General features: G+C 46.3%; 1 protein-coding gene across 1 annotated transcript; it reads left to right on the top strand.

The window, feature by feature from the left end:
* Positions 1-2,832: 2,832 nt before the first annotated feature.
* On the top strand, positions 2,833-23,743 carry Fam83d (family with sequence similarity 83 member D). Its single transcript, XM_055602386.1, has 4 exons — positions 2,833-3,309; positions 15,169-15,336; positions 20,104-20,228; positions 22,362-23,743. The coding sequence occupies exons 1-4, from the start codon at positions 2,833-2,835 to the stop codon at positions 23,344-23,346; spliced, it is 1,755 nt and encodes a 584-aa protein (XP_055458361.1). The 3' UTR covers positions 23,347-23,743.
* Positions 23,744-25,227: the final 1,484 nt, after the last annotated feature.

The raw sequence follows: 25,227 nt of genomic DNA, 5'->3' as shown, positions 1-25,227 counted from the left end.
GTGGGCTTTATCCCGTCAGATATTCCCTTTGAAATCACATGACGCCCTACAGCAGTTTGATTTTTGCAGTTTGATTGATGACACTTATATAAAATCAGGGTGGCCCCTCCTCTGCTCCATACTCGGAACACACTGGCTTGTCCTGGGCCTTCCCATGGTCCCTCTGGGCTTTCTAACTTAGCTTGTAGCAGAGAACAATACTCTACCTCATTCAATAGGACCATAGGTAAAGCTCTGATTATTCTCACTTTTAACCCAGGAAATAGACAAACAGTGGTTGTACAGCCCCCAGGCCATGGCTCCTGCCCTTATTACATGCAAGAACTGGTATCCTGAATGAGGAAGAATCTCTCTTGTAGCCTTTTGGAGACTGGATGCCAGAGTGGGGACACAGTGAAGCTTCTACCCCTGGGCTTGAATAACTTCCCTGAGTAGGCTGGGACCAGGAAAGGATGCAGAGAGGGAGATGCATCCTAACAGCAGTACTTATCTGTTTTAAGCTTACTGAGGTGGAGGCAGGGAATTAGGAATTCAAGGTCATCCTCGGCTACAAGATGAGTTCGGGGCCAGCCCAGGCTACAGGAAACCCTGCCTCAGAAGACCAAGATCACGTTTTGTGGTGCTTTATAGTAGTACATATGCTTTATTGGCACAAAGTTGTCTGCTGGACTTGTCACGGTGGAACTCATGGTGACCCCAACCAGAGGTTCTGGCACAGCAGTTGTGGCATGAATCTGCTTAGAGAGGGTCGAGGAAAGAACCATGAGGCATCAAGTGCAGGCCACTTAGAGGGTCCAGGCTGCAGAAGTGAAGAGGTAGGGGGATCTACGGCCATGAAATGGTTATTTCAAGATGAACAGTATATGGGACTAGAGAGAGGGCTCAGTGGTTAAGAGTCTATATTGCTTTTGCAGAGGACTCAAGTTGGCTTCCCAATACCCTTGTTGTGTGGCTTGCAAACACATGGAACTTCAGCTTTGGGTCGGGGTAGGAGGGATTTGATGACTCTGATCTCCAGAGACACCTGTCCTCATATGTACATACCTCCCTGCCCCCACATCTTTTTAAAATGTATTTTAAAAAGATGGACAATATTAAGGAGAGCATGGTGGTAGTCCTCTGTAGTCCCAGTTCTTGGGAGGCCGAGGTAGGAAGATCAAGAGTTCAAGTCCTGCCTAGATAGCAAAGTGAAACCTTGTCTCAAAGTAAGCATTATTTTAACCAGAAAACTGACAGCGTGGGAGAGAGGAAGGAATTGCTGGAGATCTACAAAGTAGTGATAGAAAGGCAGGGAGCTATTGCCCGGCAGAAAGTTGGCCAGGCTCTGGCACAGCCTACCCATGCGAACAGAAGACAGACATGATCACCTGTGAACATTCTTGTATGACTGTTTGTGTCCTATGAACATATTTTCTCTGTAAAGTAGAAGAGAAAGGACACAGAAAAAAAGTATCATGAAGGATAGAAATGCAGGCCAACAGGCATTTTTCTTTTTAATTATTTTTAGTTAGCATATAACTGTATTAGCAGCCAATTTTAAAGACAAACTTCAGATCATGAATGTGAAGTACAGTCAGCCAACAAACATGGTCCCATTTCCCCCCCCCCCCTCCTCTATCTCTCTATGGTTGTCTGAGTGCAAGTAGAGGGTGGAGTTTAAATATCATTGAGGTGTTGCTGGGCAAAAAAAAATATCAAGTGAGAGAGAGAAACAAGGCCATCAGTGAAGGAGTGGGTACCACAGTGGATTAGTATATAGATTTTCACAGTGCATATAAGATGTGTCTATTATGTATACTGTATATATTCTATATATAGAACATAAAGTATATGTATAACATAGTAGATAATATATTAGATATACTGTATAGGCACTATATAGGCATTTACTATATGTACTATATCTAGAATATAGGGATATAGGGATATATACTTCTAGTATATATATAGTATATAGAGATATATACTTCTAGTACACAGTATATAGACAGTATATAGTATATCCATGTATGTGTGCATATATATGTGTGTGTGTGTGTGCGCGCATATGTATATAGATAATATGTTCCCAAAGTCTTCTGTAGCTTAGGATGGGCTTGAATTTGCTAGGCAGCACAAGATGGCTTTGATCCTCTTGCCCCAGCCTCCCACGTGCTAGAGGGCTTTGCACCATTGGGGGGAAAAAAAAGTCTATTTATTTTTGTTTGTTGAATGTGTTTATTTATCGCGTGTGCATACGGTACCCGCGGATACCTAAAAGGGCGCTGAATCCCCTGGAACCATTAGAGGCAGTTAGGAGCCACCAAGTGAGACAAGAGCCAAATTCAGATCCTCTGGAAGTGCTCTTAACTGCTGAAACATCTCTCCAGTCTCCTTTTTGTTTTAAATAAGTACATGATTAGATAGATGCAGGGTGGAATGACAATGAGGTTGATCACACCTAAACATGAAAGTCCAGGAGCAAGTCCCACTCCTAGTCCTGGCCTTGGAGCGCTACGTTTGTGGGGTAGCAGGTAGGGGGCGCCCTGGGACAGCGCTGGGCTGTGTTCCTTGCTGGGACAGTTCTGGGGACGCTAGGGCGGGGTAAACTCAGATTTAAATTCCGTTTGGCCACCAGGCAGCGAGAGCAGAGGGTGGGCGAGTCCGGGCTCAGAGAGCAACCAATAGCAATGAGGGAGGGGGCGGGGCCTCAGAGGCGCCTGGAAGACAGAGAGCCAATGGGAGGGCCTGGGCGGGCGGCGAGCCAATAGCGCGGGCTGGTTTGATTCAAAGGTGCCTATAAAAGGCTCAGGCCGACCACCGCAGTCCAGTGGACCGCTTCTGGGGGCCGCGATGGCTGCTCGCTGCGAGCTGTTGGACGAGCTCCCCGCGGCTTGTCTGTCGCCGTGCGGACCGCCCAACCCGGCGGAGCTGTTCAGCGAGGCGCGGCGCCTGGCTCTCGAGCAGCTGCTGGACGGCGGCCCCGACGCCTGGGCCGCCTTCCTGCGGCGGGAGCGGCTGGGCCGCTTCCTCAACGCCGACGAGGTGCGAGCGGTTCTGGGCGCCGCCGAGCGGCCGGGCGAGGACGGCGCGGCGGCGGCGGCCGAGGACTCGTTCGGCTCCTCTCAGGACTGCTCGTCGGGCACCTACTTTCCCGAGCAGTCGGACCTGGAGCCGCCCGCGCTGGAGCTCGGCTGGCCGGCTTTCTACCGGGGCGCCTACCGCGGTGCCACGCGCGTCGAGGCGCATTTCCAGCCCCGCGGCGCGGGCGCCGGCGGTCCGTACGGCTGCAAGGATGCGCTGCGGCAGCAGCTGCGCTCAGCCCGAGAGGTGAGCGGCCCCCCTTACCCTACACTGCAGCTCAACTCCGGATCCCCGAACACGCTGGCGGGATAGGGAGGAGCTCCGGCCTTCCGAAATTGGAGTAGTTCCAGCTCCTAATATTCGTGTCCCTGGAGAAGGGCGGCTGTTGAGACCGTAGTGGATTGCAGAATTCCGGGGACGTTAGCGGACACTAGATCTCCAAAGAGTCGCTTTACCCAAAAGATGGTACCCGGAGACCGCTGGGAATCGGTTACTGCCACTTACACACGTTTTGATGAGAGATACACAGTCAGTTCAATTCCTGCCCTTTCTTCGAGTCTGTCTGGTGGGAGATGTTTTTAACGCCCAGGTAGCCTTGAGCCAAAATGCAAATACGTCTGCCTTGGGTGAGCCACTGTTTACAATGTTTTGTTGTTGTTTTATCTTAGCTGGTGGAGTCGCACTGCCTGAGTGGCCTGGTGTGGTGGCTGTGGTGGGTTAAAGAACCGGCCCTGCCATAGTGAAACCACAGCAGTGGGATCACTTGGGAGAGTGTAGCTACAAGTTTGCATGCTGGTGAACACTGCTCAAGCCACAGACTCTATGGCTGTGCGAGGAACAGGACAGGCAAAGCCTCAGACCGTGTCAAGACTCGGGAGGCCTGGTTACTGCTGCTGTATGTTAGGGTGAGGATCAGGTTGAAACTGCCAACTCTAGGAGCTAGCTTGTGTTCTTTTTGTTGTTGTTGTTTTGTTTTGTTTTTCTCTCTTCAAGACAAGGTCTCTGTAGCCCAGGCCTACCTGGAACTCACTTTGTAGCTCAAGCTAGCCTCAGTTCCAGGCAGTTGTACTGCCTCTGCCTTCCTAGTGCTAAGCCAGTGTTCTTGACCTGAATGGCAGGGCTGTAGGTGACCTAGGCTTTGCTGTGGCTAGTTTACTGTCAGTCCTGTGGAGCTTTGGGTGGGCTGAGGTTCCGTTTGATGCTGAGAACATTTTAGTTGTTTGTGGGTTCAGCACAAAGCTTATAAAGCTTTTGGAATAGGCAGATTGTAGCCTAAGTGTGCATGCCCAAAGCTCCCCTCTAGGAGGAGAACCAGAGCACTGGGGCAACTTGAAAAGGAAAGAACTGGTTTCCAGGAAGGGCAGAGATGTGGGTTGCTCTTACCTTTTTGCTCAGCTTGGGTGAAGGGTACTGGGGCTAGAGGTCAGAAGGGATCCCTTGCCTTAAAAGGGATCATGGCTGCTGAAGAGACTTCCCTATCTTTTGGGCAATCTGAAAAGCATTCCTGGGCAGGGCCTCCTGCTTTCCTCTGTACCTATTCCATTACACCCTCTCGTTGATAATGTAAGTGGAAGGTGGGCTTTGTTACTGAGAATGATGCTATGTTACTTTAAATCCAATAAGCATTTTTAGAATATATGCCAAATTGCATGCTTACACAGAGCCTCCCAGTTGTCTCTCTGCCAGGGCTGGGGCCACGGGGGAAGATCTTAGTTTGTAAGGGGCGGGGGATGGGAAGATTGCTACAGGTAGTGAGGAAGGGGTTGGAAGAAAGTCTGGAGCGGTGGTGACTTAGTTGGATCCAGAAGGAAGGGTGGAAGTAGCCTAAGGAGAGGATAGAGACCAGACTAAAGGTGGGAAAGATGACAGATTAGTGTCCCTAGCAGTCATTTTGACATGAAGGAGTTAGGTTGTCGAGGGCCGAGGTTGCAAGAAGGCCAGAGATGTCTTTGTAAGAAGAAAATGTCTGTATTAAGCCAGGGTAGGCAGGAAGACGATTTTAGGCAGGGTTGCTCAAATGTTGAACTGGAGAGGAAAGGCAAGAGAGGAAGCATATGGACAGGGAGGAAGACGGAAGGCCGGAGGTGTAGCTCAGGGATAGAGCACTTACCTTATCATATTTGAGGTTCTGGGTTCCAGCGCACCCAAAGGGGGCAAGGAAAAAAAAAAAAACAAATGAGGAGATTGACATTTCTTACTCCCCATTCTCATAGAGATCAGCCAGCCTCTGCCTACAAGTGCTGGGATTAAAGGCGTATGCCACCAAGCTGGCTGAGGCTGAGCAGCTTGTTAGCCTGTGCAGGCAGCACTTGACTGGAATACAGGAAGGAAAATAAAGTGGCAAGTGAGTGTTGCAGCTAAGAGTTAGAGTTCATTTGAGGCACTATGAATTTGAAGTTCATGGACCATCTCTTGCTTAAAATAAAAATTATTTACTCACCTCTTTGATTCCAGCAGACAGAGGCAGGCAGATTTCTATGAATTTGAGCCTCGCTTGGTCTACATTGCAAGTTCCAGGCCAATGAAAGCTACATAGCAAGGCCTTGTCTCAAAACAAACAAACAAACAAAAAATTGTTTTCTCTTTGCCAGAGAGTAGTTCCAGTAATCTTGAAATACTTGTGATTATTCTATCCATTTTATAGAGGATAAACAGAAGCCTGGAGAAGCTAGGTTGCCTCTAGGGAATGGTGGAAGGAGCCAGGACCCCCCTAACTACAGTGCTGTGCTTGTGTCCTGTGGGAGATGTCCTGTCCGAAGGAGGAAGAACACTGTGGGTACTGAGAGGGATTAGAAGGCTAATTTGCAGGCTGTCAAATTAGGGAGTGGCTGTGTCACTCTGGCCATGTCCTTTGAAGTGCATTACCTGTGACAGGGAGGACTGTGACAGTGCATATATCACATGTTTTCAGATGTCTGATCTGTATGGTGATGGCAAATGTTTGGGGCTCCAATGGAGTTCTTTACCCAGAGTACCTCCCAGTCCTCCCAGTGGCCAGCGGAGGCTGCATTTAAGGACACAGCAGGCACATTTAAGTCAAGCAGCTTGTCAACCATTGTGCGGCAGAGCTGAGTTCAGCCTGAGTCTGCTTGGCTCCAGGGCCCGACTGTGCTTGCTTGGTTGGTTTTTCACTGAACCCTCTATCTTCCTCCCTCAGCTTCTGGAGGCCTGGGATGTGCCACCATGCCAGTATTCTCCACAGCCTCCCTGCTTCGCAGAAGGCTGAAGGTTTTAAACAGTTTCCTAAAGATTTAGGCTTTGAATTTCCACGTTGTATATCTTAAGGGCAGGAAAATAGTCATGATAGCAAGGGCTACTTGTTTGAGAAGATGGTGGTTAGGGCAGAGGAAATCTCTAGCAGGTATAGGAGCTGCCTCCAGCCCTGACAGCTTGACCTCCACTTGTGAGCAGTGGAGCTGTGAGCATGATACACATGAATAAATGTTTGTTTGTTTGCGTAATTGTGAAAAGAAGACTAGCCTGTTTTAAGGGGAGGAGGAATCAAAGTAGCAGAGACCTTCAAGTGGGAAGGTGGCTCAAGACAACATAGGTTCCCTGGTGTTTGGATTTTATAAATTATCATGTGTTTGGCCTGTCTTGGGCCTGTCTTGGGCAAGATGGACCCAAACAAGTATTTCAAGTATCTGAAACAAGTTTAGAAATCCTGGTGGGTGAATGAAGGAAATTTGACTTCCTCTTGGAGGGTCCCATGTTGTGAGGACCAGGCTGCACTGGAGTGGGGTCAGACCTAGCTGCCTGCTCTCTCTCCGCAGCTTTATTTGCCCTCAGTGAGGAGATCTGTGCACCAGCCTGCGTTCTCTGTGGTGGGTCTGGAAAGAGCCTAGAGACCAGCTTCTATGATCCAGCATACAGCATAGGATGTCTGGGGTGTTTGCCAAGTGTCGGGATTATCTTTCTGAGTGGATGGCTCTGGGATGGGTTTTCCCAGGGGCTCTCTGACTACATAGAATCCCTCCGGTCAGTTGATACTGAGTAGGTACAGTGTTTTTTTGTGGAGGCCTGTCATGCTCTTTGTTCGTTAAGCCTCGTGCTTTTTGGGGAGGGGGAATGGAGAGATAGGAAGGAAAAACTAAGTGCTCTAGGTAATTCCTTCTGCCACCTAGGACTTGGAGGCGGTGTGGCCCCGTCTGCAAGTGTTCCTGGTCAGGTGCTTCTGATGTGCTTGTCCAGCTGTCCCAGGGTGCTCCTTGTTCTTCTCCCCCTGCCCCTTCTTTTGAGATGTTTTTGATGTGTAACCCAGTCTGGCCTTGAGCTTGAGATCCTCCTGCCTCAGCCTCCGGTGCAGTAAGACACTATGGTGCCCAGATATTCCCAGCTTCTGGGTGGGAGTTCATAGGCCAAGCTCATCCTGCTGGGAGATTTCACACCTCTCACACTTGTTGTTCCTTCCAGCTGCCGTTCCTTATATGCTTTTGTTCCAAAGAGGCCACTTTTGTGGTTACCACACCTTTGGACATCCTTTTGATGACCAGAGTGTTAGTGGTGGCACGGGGAAGAGTCCAGCCAGGAGGACTAGTAGCTGAGGAATCTGCTGGAGGCCCCTGGCATGTATGAGGATGTTCTGAAGGACTGAACTCTCCTGAGCTTGCTCAATCCTCCCCTGTGTTACGATAGATTCTGTGCTGTGGGATCAGTTCCTGTTCCAGATGCCCACATCAACCTGACAGGGTTTCTCAACCTTGCCACTATTGGCATTTGGAGTGGATGGTTCTTTGTCCCGAGAGGACTGTCCTGTTCCCTGAGACACTGAGCATCTCTGTCCCCACTCACTAGGCACTAGCAGCACTTCTCCAAGTAGTTATGACCTTCAAAACTTGTCTGTAGAAGGGTCAGCAAGGGGTTATTGCTTAATAGTCAGAATTTCTGCTCTGCTGGTGAAAGCACTTGGAAAAGTAGTGATGGTTGAACAACACTGTGAATGTATTGAATGCCACCATTAGGCAGTACCTCCACATTCCCCCCACTGTTCTTTCTATCTGCCATTTCATTTGGTTATTGATATTAATTTGGGAAGGGATGTTTGGGACAGGGTCTCACTATGTAGCCCCAACTGGGCTGGAACTTGTCATGTAGACCAGGCTAGCCTTGAACTCAGAGAAATCTGCTTACCTCTGCTTCCTAAGTACCTACCTGTCTCTTGAGAGCCACCATGCCAGACTTTATTTATTTATTTTTTTAATTTTTTAAATTTTTTGCTAAGCATCCATCAGACAGTAGGGAAGCTACAAAATTACTCTCTGAGCCATTTACATATACAGGTTCATTTTTTTCTCAGAAAAAGCGAAGACCATACAAACAAAATATAATGGCTATACTGGCTTTAAATGGCCTCGATGTGCTAGGTATAGAGGTACATGCCTGTTATCCTAGCTCTTGAGGGGCTGAGGCAGGGGGATCCAGAATTAGAGGTTAGTCTGAGTAGGACCTTTTCTTGAAGAAACAAACAAGGTTCTGATGTAAATTACATCAGCCACTAGAGGGGAGAGTTTCTTTTGTAGTCTCCATTGACCTAATTGTTCCACTTCTGTGTCTGTTCTATAGAAAGACTGGCAAAAACTAGAGGTTCGCTGATTGCTGTAGCTCTGACCATACCAAAGGCCCAGAAAGAACTCACATGTCATAGTAGAGGACTGGGGAAGAAATTAGTATGTGTGTACCATGGAGGACCCTGTGGCTCTCAAGACAAATGAGGCCAAGCTCTATACTCTGACTCAGTGTCCAGAGTTGTATAGACCAATGCAAGCGCTAACTACCTGTGCTCATTTACGTTTGTATAAATTGAAGCCAAATTAAAAGCTTAATTCCTCTGTCCTCTGGGAAGGTTCCCATGGATGACACTGTCCAGAACATGTGTCATTGTACAGCCTTTTGTCTATGGATGGATATAAACACACAATGCTGCATATTCCTACATATGTTTGTTTATATTAAAAGTGGAAGAATAACCCCAAACCAGACCATTGCAATTATGCATTACCTTCATGAAGAGGAAAGGAAAGAAAAATAGGAGGAAACATATCTTGTTTTATAGATTGTGTTTTGGAACAGGAAAATCCATTGCATAGTTAAAAACTTAAAAATCAGATACATACTCTCTCTCCCCACCGGAAAAAGCTGCATGGTTTTCCCACTGTTCCTCATGCTGGGGCAATAGTGAGGAAATGCAGCCATATACATTGAGTGAAAAATTGGTTCCTGCCCCACTAACTGCCAAAAGAGGCACTGTGCCATGGCTACCATTCTCCGCAGACTAGAACCCACCACATGCCTATCTGACAGCCAAATTATGGATCTCATAGCAGTCTGTAAATTCTGGGAAACAACATATACTGTTAAGCTTAATACTAATACTAAGTTTACGTATATTAATAAATTTACATTCTCCTGTTTTTAAACCCAGAAGACTGTATCAAAGTAGCTGTTTCAAAGAATTTTTTTTTTTAAAGAAATCTTAAGCAGCTTTAGTCCTTAAAACATGTAACAAGCAATGGCTCCTGACTTTAATTAGCATTTGGGAGACTGAAGTGGGAGTATCTTCAATTTGAGACTAGCCTGGGCTAATACCAAGACATACCTCAAAATGAAACTTGAACACACTAGGGGAAATGGTGTGTTTGATGCTTTTAGCAGGAAAAGTCTGTAGATGATTGATGTTGATGTGTTCAGCCTAGGGATTCAGTGGCCAGTCTTCCAGGCTGCCCAGGCTGACACATTACTGAACCTATACAAGGCTTTGGATGAATTCCAAGCATTCTGTATACCTGATCTGCCTTTATGACTCTGGGTGGGAAGGGAGGGAAACTGAGGCACACAGGAAAGGGGTGATTGACATATGCTTCCTGCTAGAATGAAAACAGGAATGACTGGCCTTAGTGGCCCCTTGAGGCTGTGTGTGCCTGGTCAGATCCCTGAGCAGCCTGTATCAAGGGTGTGTGACAGCAGAGTAGGCCTTGATTCAAGGGCACTGGACCTCAGGTTAAATGTCTTATCCAAGGTTAGTGGCAGAATCGGGACTAGGAATATGAGCTAGTTGCCTCTGAGGATTCTCTCATTGGCTGAATCAGCAAAGGGTATGAAATGGGTGTTATTATTTGCATTTTTCAGAAGCCAGAACAACATAACATGTGACAGCTTACCCGGTTCTGCACTGTGGGGGAGCCAAGTCCAGATTGGTTGTAGAGGCCGGTCACTTGACAGCTGAGCTTTATAAGGTCCGCATTCAGTCTGGCTCTGGCTTTGTCAGGAGATCTGCAGAAGAGAGAGGGTGCTCAGCATGCTGAGGAGTTGTGAGTTCCCTGACAGTCATCACGTTGTTCTAAGTAGTCCTTCATGGTGGACTTGAGCCCATGAGCTTGTGGGGTATTCTACTCATCCCCAAAGGATTACTGTTAAGTTCTGAGTAATTGTGAGACCCCATATTAGACATTCCTGGAACAGTATTTAGCTCACACATTTCTCATGGTGGGCTTTGGAGGTACACAGACCCGGGTTGACATTTCAGCCCCTTACTTAAGTGTGTCCCTTGAACCCATTATCCAGCCCTTCTAAGTTTGTAAGCTGAAGATGATGGTTAATGGGGCTTTGGAATCTCTAGGGATCCTTGTGATCCTTTAGGCTAAGTGGCAGTGGCAGAGATTACAGTTCTGCCTCATGAGCAGTATAAATGGGCTCTACACTCTGAAGACAGAAGCTGTGATCCCTGCTCTTCTGACTTAAATAGGCCCTTAGTCTGCTGGTGAAAATCAGCACGGGGTTCTTCTAAAGGACTGATGATACACTTGTGGTTTGTCACTCAATCTGAAGATGGGGGACTGGACACATGGGTGCCCCCCCCCCCACATGTGGCTTGAGGAAACACAGCTAGTGTGGTATAGACTTACTTCCTTCTCTAGCTTCTGGCCAGCTGGATGCTTTTTTCATGGGTATCTGACACATAGACCACTGCACTTCTAACCCGAAAGAGGGGGCCAGATCCATGCAGCTTATACCGAGAGAAGGTGGTGCCTTCTCTGTGTGGGCAGTTTGTGGAGGCGGGCTAGCTATTTCCTAAAGGAAAATGGGTTCAGTGACAGGTGTCTGTGCTACTTTTCTAGTCCAGGTGCTCTGCTAGGGCCTGGCAGTCTGCATCATGAGCACTTAGGCCAAGGGAGGCACTGTGCCATGACTGCCATTCTCTGCAGCCTAGAACCCACCACATATCAACCTAACACCCACATCATGGATTTTATAACAGCCTGGAAATCCTGGGGAAATAATACACACTAGTGAGTTTAGCTTTTGCTGTGGAAATGTTCACTTTTCCAAGGGGACGTGTCCACCTGAAAAGCAGGACTGGAGTGGTAAAACTGAGCCAAGGTCAGCTAGGTCTGTAAAGAACTGACCCTTCTTTTTTTTTCCTTATTTATTTATCTATCTATCTATCTATCTATCTATCTATCTATTTATTTATTTACTTTAATATTAGTTACAGAGAACTGACCCTTCTAAGGGGTGAAGAGCTGCAGGCCGGGTCCAGCTTTAGGATCTAGATATCTGAGGACTGAGGGGGTGAGCTTAAGGTACTAGCGAGTGCAGGCCTTGAAGGAGGGAGAGCCTTCGTGCTGACAGTTCCCACACGAAGTACTGTTCTCTGGATGGGTAAGGCAAGTCTTCTAAAGGTCCTTTTTTATTTAGTAAGAAAGGAGAAGTGTGCTGGATATAGGAGAGCCAGGAAAGGAAAACATCCCTTTGCCCTCAGAAAAGCTGAGTGAGACAGGTCTTCATATTTAGCCTGTGGGAAAGGTTGAAGCTTTAAAATCAAAGATGAACCAAACTGCAAATTACTGCTCGTCAGCTAACAAAAGTGTTGCCTGTACACCTGTTTTATTAATTGGGCAATCAGAACTGTTTGGCAGGCCTTTATGCTCTGGGCCCTGCTCCCATTCTGCCTCTGGTAGCCTTCTCCAACCCTGCCAACTGGGCTGGGTTCCTAGTCCCAGTTTCAGTGGCCCCTAGGGTGTGTTCATTGCCCATCACTCTGTCACCTGGGTTCTCCTCATTTGGCTGCGTTCTCACCATGGCGGCTCAGCTCATCACCTAGCTGTCTGTAGTTGACGGGCTCTGCGGACCTCAGGTATGCCTGGTTTTCTCCTGCCTTTCTCTCCAGGAGCTCTATTCCAATTCTTGCACCTTGGATTCCAGCGCACTCTATGAAAGTTTTACTGCTATCTCTGAGTCAGGCTCAAAGACCTCTCACCAGCTTGTACGTATTTCTGTGGCTCTGTGCCCATTGCTGGGCTCTCCCATTGGCTCCATTTGCTCTGCTGTAGCCTCATAGCTTCTGGCTGGGATTTTTCCTCTCTCAGTCCCTAGTCCTTCAAAATGTCTGCAGACAGTTGTTAGCCCAAAAGGTCACCATCCCCCACTGGGTCGCAGACACAGAGGTTCTTAGTCCTGAGTCTGAGGAGTAGGTTCAGGTCTCTCCTCTGCAGCAGCATGTCTCCCAGTCTCTGACTCTTCTGGATTCATCTCTATACTCTGCCTATGCAGGCAGTGGGGGTAGGGAGGACTGACATAGATTCCATAGTCTTCTACTGTCTTTACACCTCTCTTTACCAGGCACATCCTGTGGCTCCCTTCCTGCATACTGTGCATTCCAGGTACACTGGCATGCACCCTGTCTGTCCCAGTCTCTTCTGTCATGTGGTTTTCTGTCAAAGGGCCCTTCACTTCTTCCAGGGCCTCTTGTCCCAGGCAGGCCTTGAACTTGGGATCTTCCTCCCTCAACTTCCCAGAGAGCTGAAATTACAGATCTGTGTAGTCAGGCCTAGTTCCTTATATTGTTCTTATCTGTGGTTCAGCTCAGATGCTGCCTTTCCCAGGAAGCCTCCCTCCTCTCTCCAGGTGTCTATACTGCCTGACCTCACAAAGGGAGCTGGCTTACTGCTCCCTGCAGAATACATAAACAATGTTTTGCTTTCCTCATCCTGTGTCCTGTCAGCCATCTCTGTACCCAGTGTAGGGTCAGCCTGCTGTGGACTCTGAGGCATCAGCTGCCCGATTGAGCTAAGCCCATTCCAGACTTGTTCTCACTTAACCATTACAGCAGTCCTGCCACTCTGCTGTTACTATCCAAACTTTCTAAAGGGGGAAGGAAACTAAAGCCGAGAGAGATGAAGTGCCAGGCCACACAGTCAGCAAGTGGCCTGAGCTCCAGTCCTGGTTTTGCCTTTAAACCTGTTACAGGCCACAAGTGAACAGGCTGGACATAACCCTCAAAATAGCATGTGAAGCCATTGGGGCCTATAAGCTTCTGAAGATGCCACCAATTCTAAAATGGTACTTGTTTTATTTCACTCAGGGATGTTTTATGAAGACCAGGCAGGGAGTGGGGTGGAGGCAGCCAGAAAGAGTTTATCAACCCAGGTGGCACTGGATTCTGGGAGCTGGCATTTCAGGGTCGCTCATCTGAGTAAGTGGAACCCTAGGGTGTTAGAAAGGTAGCACCATTGCTCATTTGCAGTTCTCTCTCTTATTTTTTTTTTCTTGAGATAGACTTTCACTCTATCAAGGCCAGCCTCCTGAGTGCTGGGATTATATGCTTGCACATCCATACCTGGCATCTGTATTTCTTTTTAACCCTACAAATGCTTTTGGGGTAAAGCCTGTTAGTCAGTCTTGAGGTATCCACTATGGAGATGAAGCCGTCCTGTTTGAGGGCATCTGATGCAGCAGAAGGAAGGGTTGACGAGACTGAGAAGTAACCTAAATGCTCAGCAAAAGGGTTAATGTGATTCAGAGATGAGGGATTTTTACTGTTGAGGTTGGGAGATGGAGAAGCCCTCACCCCTCCCAGTTGTAGGACAGTTCCCAAATGTTGGCTTCCTGACTCGCTTTGTAGGGACTTGTTCTAAGCCTGGGTGTTTTACAGCCTCCCTGCCAGGAGTTTCTGGGGGCCCTTGAAGCAGGTGATGTTAGGCTCTGCTGCCAGCTGTAGCAGCTTCTGTAAACAGGGGAGGGAAGCTAGGGGCTGCCAGGATCTATCTCCCTTGTGAGGGGCTGTTTGGGCAGCTGCAGCCCCTCACTGGTGACAGGGTGGTTGAGCAGACAACAAGGGTCTCTTGGACCCTTTGCTTGGGTGGTTGTTTAGGTTTTACTGCAAGTCTGTTTTGTAGCTTAGGAAGCAGACATTCAAAACAGTGATACTTTACCCATGGAAGCATGGTTGACATTGGCTCTTAGCTGAGGTCTGAGCAGGGTGTAGAAAATCAGTTTGTATCAGGGACATGCATTGCCGGGGAGAAGAAAAAACAGAGCTGAGCTGAAGGACATAATCTTCAGAAAATATTTCCAAGTTCTTGTCCTGACTGGTGAGGAATATGTGATGTGGGGAACAGAGGATGGAGTGGGGCTCTGTGAGACTCATTTGATCATTTCAAGCACTGGGTTGGTAATGGATGGAGTCTTTCTAAAACAAGTGAAATAAATACTCAGAGACCATAATCCAAAGTCAGACAATAGTCAAAAAAAACCATGGATTTGAATATTAATAGCCAAAGGGGTCTTCATAGAGAGTCTGCGGTGGTTTTCTTCTTTACATTTAGTTATTTGTGTGCGGAGACACACGTGGTGTGGCATACATGTAGAGATCAAAGGAACAGCTTTCAGGAGTTGGTTTTCTCCTTCTACCATATGAGTTCTGGGGATTGAGTACAAGTCATCTGGCTTGTTAGCAAGTGGCTTTGCTAGCTGAACCATCTTGCCATCCCCAAGAGTCAGAAAATTGAAGCCTGAGTGGAAAGGCAGTTGATGGAGATTCCAGTGTGTTGGTCCAAGAAAGCAGTCATCTTTCTTGTTCAAACTGAACCTGGAAGGTGGGGCTTAGTGATGGCATGGAAATGAAATGACAAGTTTGCCAGTGTGGATTAGGTTGGCTGGAAGACAGTGGTGAGTGCTGGTTAGCTGGACCAAGCCAGGACTTGTAAGGTATGGGTGCCTGGGGTGGAAAAGAGCTGGTGGTGAGGGGAGGCCATCCTGCTGAAGAAGGGAGTGTCTTTGTGGATGGGATTTAGAGTTCCTTACTTTTCCTTTTGCCTCATCTCATAGGTAATTGCTGTGGTAATGGACGTTTTCTCAGATGTCGACATCTTCCGAGACCTGCAGGAGATCTGTAGGAAACGAGGCGTGGCTGTGTACATCCTTCTGGACCAGGCTCTGCTCTCCCACTTTTTGGATATGTGCATGGATCTGAAAGTTCATCCTGAGCAGGAAAAGGTTTGTGGGACACCATTTCCAGTTTTCCCACTGTCAGCATGCGGCAGGGCACCCATGATCTACAGCGTGGTGGTGGGCTCCCCACTGACAAGCGAGGAAACTGAAGTCTCACAGGCAATGAACACCACTCGTGACCTCCAGTTCCATTCCTAGCTAACTCCCCAAGAGGAATGAAAGCGCGCTCCTGTTTATAGACGTGGCAAGTTTCATCAGCTAATAAGTGGATAAACAATACAGTGGCTCTTCAGGACAATAGAATATTATTTACCCTTCAAAAGGACTGAAGTACTGACACAAGCTGTCACATGAGTGACCCTGAAAACATAACAAGTATAGGAAGCCTTACATAAATGGCCATATGCAGAGTGATCCTATGTACGTGAAATACCAGAACAGATGGAAGGTAGATGAGCGTCAGGTTTGTGGACATTGATAGAGGGATAGGTAAGCTTGTAACTAAAGGGCTTTAGGCCCCTTTTTATTTTTTTATTTTTATTTTGGACGTAATGAGAAAGTTCTACAACTGTGTGGAAATGGTTCTATGTTTTCTTTTGGGGGGGTTCTTTTTTTATGTAATAGTTTTATTTAATTTTTACTAATTACAGTTTATTCACTTTGTATCTCAGCTGTAGCTTCCTCCCCCATCCCCTCCCAATTCCGCCCTCCCTCCCTCCTCTTCTTCTATGCCCCTCCCCCAGTCCAATGATAGGTTAGGTCCTTCTTCCCTTCCATCTGACCCTAGTCTATCAGGTGTCATCAGGACTGGCTTCTTCATCTGTGGACTGGTAAGGCTGCTCCTCCATCAAGTGGAGGTGATCAAAGAACCAGCCCATGAGTTCATGTCACAGACAGTCCCTCTCTGTGTTTTCTTAAAAACTACAGATTTGCACACTAAGCAGGTGAATTATATGGTATATGAATTACATCTCCATTAAGCCATCAAATAGAAAGGGCAAAATGGCTATCGGGCTTCCCAGCAATGAGTGTAGACCAGCCTGTAGGCAAGCCTTGGAGGCTACTGCCACCATGGCTCCAGGTGGCTCCACTTTTAGCCACAGTGGCCATTTTGGAGCTCTTGTTTTGTCCCCGGTACTGCTCACTGCTCTGACAGATGTGACATCGCTAACACTGATGGTTGCCCTGTCAGGTTAGTGGTCCTGATGCTTTGGATCAGGAAATGGTGAGATCGAGAGCCCAGGAGTCCACAGCTACAACATGGCTCAGGCTTTGACTCAGTCTGTCTTCCTGTCACCCCATGTGTGCAGTCACTGTCACCCACTGCTGACTACTTCTCATGACAGAACCAGACTTTATGTCTTTTTCTCTGGGCATGAAAAATAATTCAAGTATCTTGATAGAAAGCCACAGAGTTGGCTTAGTCTCTTTGGGAATGAGGTAAGAGATACATTTGTTACAGAATTCATGTTTTAAATAATGGAGCAACTTGTGAAATCAGACCCTCATGCTGCCAGGTACTTGGTGTGAGGAATGATATGTTCATCAGGAGTTAGGCGTTCTGCCACTCTGGGCTTCTGCATGAGACTCTGACTTAGTGCCTGACAGGCAGTGTGGTTTACAAAGTTTCATCCCATCACCTCTCCGTCAGAGTGCCTGCTGGCTGTTTTACTAATGAGCAAACCAAGGATGGGGCTAAATTAGGAGATTACCAGCTTGTCAATTTGTGCCACAAGACAAATTCATGATAGAAGTAGGATTAGGGCTTCCAGACTGAAATGAAACAGCATGTGATCCAGCAGTCAATGAGACCAGGAAGACTCCAGGAAAATGCCACTTGGGCATGGTAACAAGCACTGCCATCAAGCTAGGTATCTAGGCCACAGCTGCTCTTGTGGACTTGCGGAAGGTGTTGGGGTATAATTTCAAAGTGCTCTTGGGTAATTAGGCTGAGCCTCAGCAGCAGAAATGACAGAACTGTGACAAAGCCATTCATTCTGCTTCGCCAACAAAGCAGAGACCCAGGAGTAACTACTTCATGGTGGTCCAGAGCCTCTGCAGGAAGTTTAAAGATAGTTTGTCTTTATAGGTTATCTTTTTCCTAGATAGGTACTAACTTCTCTTCTGTCCTGTCTGTGTTATAGGTCTGTGCTCAGAGGCATTCCCTGCCCTGGGCTCTGATTGGTTCGGAATATTGAGTCACCCTGTCTATAATAAGAATGTGGCTGCATGTTCATGGGCAGGTGCACAGAATTGCTGTGTCCACAGGTACAGCCGCCACAACGTTCAGATATTTTTTAAAGGAAAGGACACAGCCATCCCTAACCCTACATGTAGGGTGCTTTTATGCTTACTATGTGTTGATGTGTTTGGGAGTTATCGCCTCCTCCATCCATCCAGTTCCGGATGCTCATTTGTGAAATATACCAGTTTTTAAAAGAAAAACCTGACCTTGAAATTAAGATTTATAAAGGGTTGCAGAAATGAATACCTAAGTTTGGTTCCTAATACTCAAGTTCAGTGACTCACAAGCACTTGTAATTCTAGTCAGAGTGTTTGACACAATCTTGTGCACATACCCGCACACAAACACTCATAATTTTAAAAAAAAAATTAAATAATTTTTAAAAGATTTAAAAATAAGTTTCCAAGGAGTTCCTTAATGTTCTGTATATATTCTTCAAATGTTACTATTTCACTGTCTTCACTACACATAACAAAATCAGCTTGGAATAGCACTTATCTCCACACCTTATAAACCACCCTTGTTTCACAGCTGTCCCTCCTCTAGCCCAGGATGGACCCTAACAGGACACCTTGCATTTACTAGTGAAGTCTCCCTGCTCCAATAACCTCCGTCTTTGTGGTTTGGCACCTGACACTTTTGGAGAACACTAGCTATTGTTCTGTAAATTTGTATTCATCTGATGCTCCCTGAGGTTCAGGTCCTGTGCATTTTGATAAGAATACCAGAGACATGATCTTGTGTCCAGATGTTAGGTTTTAGTTTTACATCTTATTTTCCAATGGTGGCAGATGCTGCAGAACTGCAGACAGCACAGAGAAGTACCACGTGTGTTTTACCTGGTTTCCCAATAGTTTTGCTTGTTGCACTATATTGTGGTCCAGAATTGGGGACGGAAGTAGACCCTCATGTACTTGTGCCTTTTGTTGCCCGTGCACATCAAGACAGAACCATTGGTGCACCTTTAATCTCAGCCCTCGGTGGCAGAGACAGGTGGATCTGTAAGTTTAAGATCAGCCAGGGCTACATGGAGAGATCTTGTCTCAAAAGGAAGGGAGGGAGGGAGGGAGGAAAGGAAGGAAGGAAGGAAGGAAGGAAGGAAGGAAGGAAGGAAGGAAGGAAGGAAGGAAGGAAGGAAAACTACTTTGTCATCACAAAGATCGCCCTCAGACTTCATTTCAGTAGTCGTTACTCCTGTCTGTGCTGTCCCATCACTTCCTATATGCATGTGTCCTTTGAGACTGGCTTTTATCACTTGACTCAGTGTTTTTGAGGATCATGTAAGTTACATGTTTCAAAAGCTTGTTCCATTTTACTGTGTTTGTTTTCTTGTTGAGTGTCATAGGGCATGGTTGTGCCATAGTCAAACTAGTTTCTAGGCTCTGACTATTAGGAAGAGTTGCTGTAACTGTTCGCCTTGAGACTCGGCAGTCATGGGTCTCCCTCCGCTTCATGTGGTGGCTTGCTTAGGTTTTCAGTTATCAGTTACTTCTTCCTCTTGTTTTTGAGGGCAAGAAATAGACCTTGCACCTCTGTTATTTAGCATCGTGCATAGGAGAGGCCCTCTGTATTTATAGAGTGAATAAAAAGTCAAATGATCCTAAACATGTACTTGAATTTTTAAAAATTATTATTACTGTTGTGTGTGTGATGTGTATGTGCATTCACATGAGGTTAGAGGACAACTTTGTGAGTCAAGTCTCTCCTTCCATCTTTATGTGAGTTCCAAGATTAAATTTAGGTTATCAGGCTTGCATGGCAAGCATTTTAAGACTTATAATGACATGTAACTTCTATTCTGCTCTAGATTGTCTATACATTTTTCATACCATTATGTATGCATTTGTGTGTGTCATCTTTATGGGAGTAATTGTGCATCTGTGAGTATATAGTGTAGCTTCTTGGTTAGCGTGTACCTATAGGAGATGTGAATTGGCTGATTAATTTCCACATGGTGTGTTAGAAGCTTGCCCTCTGATTACAGCTTCAAATCCCTTTCAATGTGGAGGTAAGTGAAGTAGGCTATTATTCCTGACGGATGCAGTAAAACAAAGAAATAGGAGCAAAGCCATCTTAGTCTTTCTGTCCTTGTAAAATGGTATTCATTATTAACATGTTTTCTTTGATTATTTTATCTCCCATGTTTTGTTTCAAAATTATTTATTAGATTCTATTAGTTTCCTCCAAAAAGCAACTATTTCTTTACAGTATATTACACATACACACATGAACTAAGGGACTCTAAATATAAGCCAAATGTAGTGGTGCAGGCCTGTAATCCCAGCACTTGCGAGGCTGGGGCTACAGGATTACAAGACCAAGGCCAACCTGGACTATAAGAAAAGTAAAACCTCTTCTCTACATATGAAAAAATGGACTAGATGCAAAAGTGACATTATCTGAGCAATATCTGGCGAGAGTGTCCTGTGCACTGTCACTAAATGGTGACCATACCCTAAGCCACTGCAAACAGCTATGTTTGGCCACAGTAAGCTCAGCCCACTAGGTAGTGTCACTGAGTTGGTCATTGATTTTTTGTTTTTTTTCTCCCTCTCCCTCCCTAACAGCTGATGACAGTTCGGACTATTACAGGAAATATCTACTATGCAAGGTCAGGAACAAAGGTTGTTGGGAAGGTTCATGAGAAGTTCACACTGATTGACGGCATTCGGGTGGCAACAGGCTCTTACAGGTATGTTCTGAACAGGTACCTCAGCAGTTAGTGCAAACCCTTCAGAGGGGTGAGTGCTTGCCCTGCCAGGAAGAGCCTTGTGACAGGGCCCCCATGTGTGTACACCGTGTGTATGACTTCATCAAAGCCCTCTTGCTGGATGTAGATAGTCCAAGAGTCACTTCTTACTCCCTGGGTCCACAAAACTAAAGCACAAGTTAAACTAAGCTTGAGACCCTGCAGTCAGAGTCCTGCATTCAAGTCTTGGCCTAGGCCTTTGGGGGAAAACTTCTGGCTAATTGGCCTCAAATCCTGGGGACCCACCCACCCTGATTACTTGAAGATAAGGACATTTGCAAATGTTATATGCAGACTGAAGCTGCTCATTTATACTTAACTGTCAGGTTGCTATAAGCCTTAAAATTAGTGCTTTAGTCTAGAAAGCACTGGGTATATACCAGGCCCATCTTGGAAGTCTACTTTGCCAATAGCATCTTTGGGTGGAGAGCAGGAAGATGAGTGAAGGGCTGAGGTCACATGGGTAATGCTGATCTCTGGAAGTTGTGCCACTCTTACTCACACTATGTCATGTTGTGTGCTTGGCTATCTCTGTACATTGTCCAGTGGTACATGTGAGGTATAGATTTTGGAAAGAAAAACTTGGATTTTGTAGTGTGCATCCCTTAGTGATGGTTTTGTGCCAGCTGTGGTTTTATGGCAGGTGAGGTAGTGAGATAAGTAGCTCTAGGTACCTTCCTTTCCGAACAATAATGTCATTGTTCAGAACTGAGCACGTGTTCTTGAGACTTCCTTCTATGAGGTACTTATATATACCAGTGGGACTTAGACTGTCTCCCAAGGTGGATTTACCTATATCGATGAAACTTCGCTCTGAATGGCGTTTGCTGTTTGAAAATCTATAAATATAAAAACTGCCCTCTATAAAGCACTGTCCCACCACCAATGACAGTACTACTCCCACATGTTGAAACACAATACAGCCTTGGGTGCAGGTAGCCCCTTTTGTTTCTGTTGCACCATTGTAGGTATTCCAAATACTGCTGGGCTCCAAAGCAGTTCTCAGGCAACATGTGTATTAGTCATGGTTCTCGTTTGTTTGTTTGTTTGTTGTTTTGAGACAGGGTTTCTCTGTCTAGCTCTGCCTGTCCTGGAATTCGCTCTGAAGTCCAAGCTGGCCTTGAGTGCACAAAGATCTGCCTGCCTCTGCCTCCTAAGTGTTAGGATTAAAGTTGTTCGCCACCTACCACCAGTAGTCTTGGTTCTTAGTTGCAAGATATAGTTAAAAATTAGTTTCAGGGTCTCCCATTAAAGCTGCCTGCTTCTGGTCCAAAGCTCAGTGTCAGGAGTCTAACCCAGACAGCACAGAGTGAGGCAGCAGCTCAGAGAGTGCTACGATGGAAAGATGCAGCTGATTATAGCTGCCCTGGGACTGGGTGTGTCGAGGTGTTTATTAGAACAATAGCTCCTACTTTTGCCTTGCTCTTTATTCTCAGATAGCCTCTTCCTTTGAAGGCAAAGACTTCTGCTTGCTCACACAACCATCAGCAGCTGTTTCCCAAAGGGAGAGACTCCTGAAGCAGAGACACACATTTCTGAAAACTTATGTGGCTCTGCTGGGGTCATGTGTGTACATTGGATGAATCCCAGGGATCAGACACTGGCCATTCTGTACAATATGCCCACCCCACTGAGACTAGAGAAGGTGTGTCTATGCAAGCCTTTGTGAGTAGAGACAGCTGTAGGTTCTATTTCCAGAGGAAGAGGAGGGGATGCCAGACAGGCAAGGACAGCAATCTAATCAACTGTAAGATGTGCCGAGCACTGGCATCACTGGTGGAGTAACCATCTCCACTTGAGAAACTGGAAGAGGTGCTTTCCACTGGGGCATCTCCAGCTGATTCTCTAACCTTTGAGACGAGGTCGCTGGCCTAAATATTTAATACCTTCTTGCTAGGGTTTAGCACTGAGCATAAGGATTGTAATTTTGTGTGTGTCCCATTACCCTCCGATGTCTTTGTTATTTGTTATTTCATGTTAGCACCAAAGTTGTCACTCTTACATGGTAGCTACTGAGAGTAAGTAAACTGAGATTCCTTATCTTTACCAGTTTGTGTTTTTTTTTTAATCCTTCAGTTTTACTTGGACCGATGGCAAGTTAAATAGTAGTAACTTGGTAATTCTGTCTGGCCAAGTAGTCGAACATTTTGATCTAGAGTTTCGGATCCTGTACGCCCAGTCAAAGCCCATCAGCTCCAAACTCCTGTCCAACTTCCAGATCAGAGGCAAGTTTGACCATCTGACTGACCAAAAGCCACAATCAAAGGAGCCCACCCTGGGCAATCTGCTGCGCATCAGGCTGGCCAGACTCTCAAGCACTCCTAAGAAGACCAACCTGGGCCCAGAGGTGCCACCAAAGGACAGAGCCAAGCGCCATGACTCTGAGACTTCCACTATCAGTGATGAGGACTATCTGTACAGCCACAAGGACCAGCTAGAGGATAGCAAGGTGGTTGATGCTGCTACTCAAACAGAGCCAGGAGAAGAGATGGCTGCAGTAAGCCTGAGTGAGGTGGGAACACAGACCAGTTCCAGCATAGCGTGTGTTGGGACCCAAACCACAGTTGTCACAAGGGCAGTGAGCTCCCAGGCCACAGTGTGGTCCAAGTCCAGTACCACACAGACTGAAGCTGATGAGAGCTTCCTTCCTCAGGGTGCCCAGTCTAAAGAAGGGTCACCTGCATCCAAGATGTCGGTGTCGAGATCTTCTAGTTTGAGGTCATCCTCTTCTATGTCTTCTCAGGGCTCGTTGGCAAGCTCTGTCAGCTCGCATGCTTCCCTGACAGCCACTGACCTCCACACCCCCGGATACCCGAAGTACCTGGGTCTGGGCACCCCCCATCTGGATCTGTGCCTGGGGGACTCATTCAGAAACTTGAGTAAAGAGCGGCAGGTCCATTTTACTGGCATCAGGTCCAGGCTCACCCAGATGCTGACAGTGCTCTCAAGGAGAACACTCTTCACAGAACACTACCTCAGCTACAGTCCCGGAAGGTTTACCAGAGCTTCCATGAACCTGGTTTCTGTGAGGGACATAGCACTTTATCCTCCCTATCAGTGACTACTGGGTCCAGCCAGTCCTTCCTCCCGAGGCCAACAGAGCCTCACATGTCCTCAGCTACCCTCTTCCACCTGACACTGAGTCACCTTCGAGTTTCAGCCGACACATTCTTTGATATTTTCATTTTTGTTCTTTAGAAACCACCTGTTGGTTTAAACACTATGGGGACTGTTTTTTTTTTTCCTTTGCACAATCTTAATATTATATCACTACAGAGGTATTTTAGGTTAGTTTGAGAGATAACTTTTTTTGTATGTGTTATTCTGTCTTAGTGCTTTGGGTCAGCATTGTTTTTAGAATCAAAATTATATTTAAAAGTTAAACAACACTATTTCTTAGCTGACTTCCTCTTGAATAGCCTTGTTCCTGGCATCAAATAAATATAGACAACTTTTCGTTTGCCTGGGTTGTTTTTTGTTTTTTTTGGTTTTTTTTGTTTTTTATCTTTAAGGATATGTCATAAATAAATGCATTATACAGGTACTTGTGTGATTCTTTCTTTGTTTCTTTCTTTGTTTCTTTCTTTCTTTCTTTCTTTCTTTCTTTCTTTCTTTCTTTCTTTCTTTCTTTCTTTCTTTCTTTTCTTTCTTCTTTCTTTCCTTTCTTTCACAGTCTTGGGAAGTAAATGATCCAGGTTGTAAAGGGGGCAATATATTCATTTAAGAGTTAGAAGAAGCCAAGTGACGGTGCACACCTTTAATCCCAGCACTTGGGAGGCAGAGGCCAGCGGATCTTTGAGTTCGAGGCCAGCCTGGTCTTCAGAGTGAATTTCAGGACAGTCAGGGCTATATAGAGAGACCCTGTCTCAAAAAAAAAACAAAACAAAACAAAACAAAAAGCTAGAAGAAAGTGAAGTGTGGTTGTACATGGCTCTCATCACACTAGGTCAAGACAAAAAGGTCTGAGTTTGAGGCCAGCCTGATCTATCCCGGAAGACCCTGGCTACAAAACGAAGCATAGAAAAGTAAAATGACTTTGAGTCGGTATTGGGGTCAAACCGTCTTTGGCATGGTAAAAACTGACATTCCCATGCACCTGAGGGATACTGCGATCATGGCAGGCCTTTGTGTGTTCAACTGCTTTTATGTTTTCAAAAAGAAAGCTTGAGTTGCTTCAGTGAGGACCTGGGCTATCTGCCAAAGGAGTCCTGGGTGTGTATTCCTGGGTTCACATTCCCTCTAGTGGCCCCAATGGGTTCAATTTCATCAGCTGGGTGTATTGACAATGATTTAGCAATTCCATATCCCAGAGTAGGGGCAAGAAAGGGCACTGACAATTATCCCAGATTCCTGGTCCAGTGTCAGGCAATGTAATTGGTTCCTATATCCTGCTAATCAGGATTGGTATGGCTGTGGAATCCTGGTTTTTCAAGTCTCATTCCCAAAAAACAGACAAAAGGAAGAGTGTTTTAAACCATGGCTTCCTCCTCCTGGCTTGCTAGCCCAGAAGTCTACAATAAGTAAGGGGTTGTCTGCAGGGAGAATGCTGATGCAAGCACATCAGGAATGTCCCTGCAGATATTCCTCAGTGCTGCAGGACTCCTCTCACGACAAGGCTATCCACAGGGTCAGTGCTGTGGTCTGTGGCTGTCAGGCACACGTTAGGGCGCTGGCGCAGGCCTGGCTGTGAGCCACCGCTCTGGGCTAATCTGTGAGCACAGGTCTGCAGACTCAGGTCACTTCATGTGTGGCCTTAAGTCCTGGACAGCTGGCTCTCCCATTTTCAGGTATAGAAACAAGCTGAAATTGAATGGCCTATGACGTAAGAACTTAAAGACAAGTCTAGATCCTCTGTTGTGTGACTGTTTTCTTTGCAGTATAAAGACCTTGGGGCCTAAAAATAGGCACAAAGCCCTAATTGCCATCGTGCATTTAAATTCCA

This window comes from Psammomys obesus, unplaced genomic scaffold (assembly GCF_907164565.1).
Source record: "Psammomys obesus unplaced genomic scaffold, mPsaObe1.curated_primary_1811, whole genome shotgun sequence".
In the NCBI taxonomy this organism is placed as follows: domain Eukaryota; kingdom Metazoa; phylum Chordata; class Mammalia; order Rodentia; family Muridae; genus Psammomys; species Psammomys obesus.
This window is presented reverse-complemented; position numbering and strand designations above follow the sequence as displayed.

Coding starts and splice junctions, on each gene's coding strand:
- Fam83d (XM_055602386.1), top strand. CDS start 2,833: ATGGCTGCTCGCTGCGAGCTGTTGGACGAGCTCCCCGCGGCTTGTCTG. Junction 15,337..20,103: donor TTCATCCTGAGCAGGAAAAG/GTTTGTGGGACA, acceptor CCTCCCTAACAG/CTGATGACAGTTCGGACTAT. Junction 20,229..22,361: donor GTGGCAACAGGCTCTTACAG/GTATGTTCTGAA, acceptor TTAATCCTTCAG/TTTTACTTGGACCGATGGCA.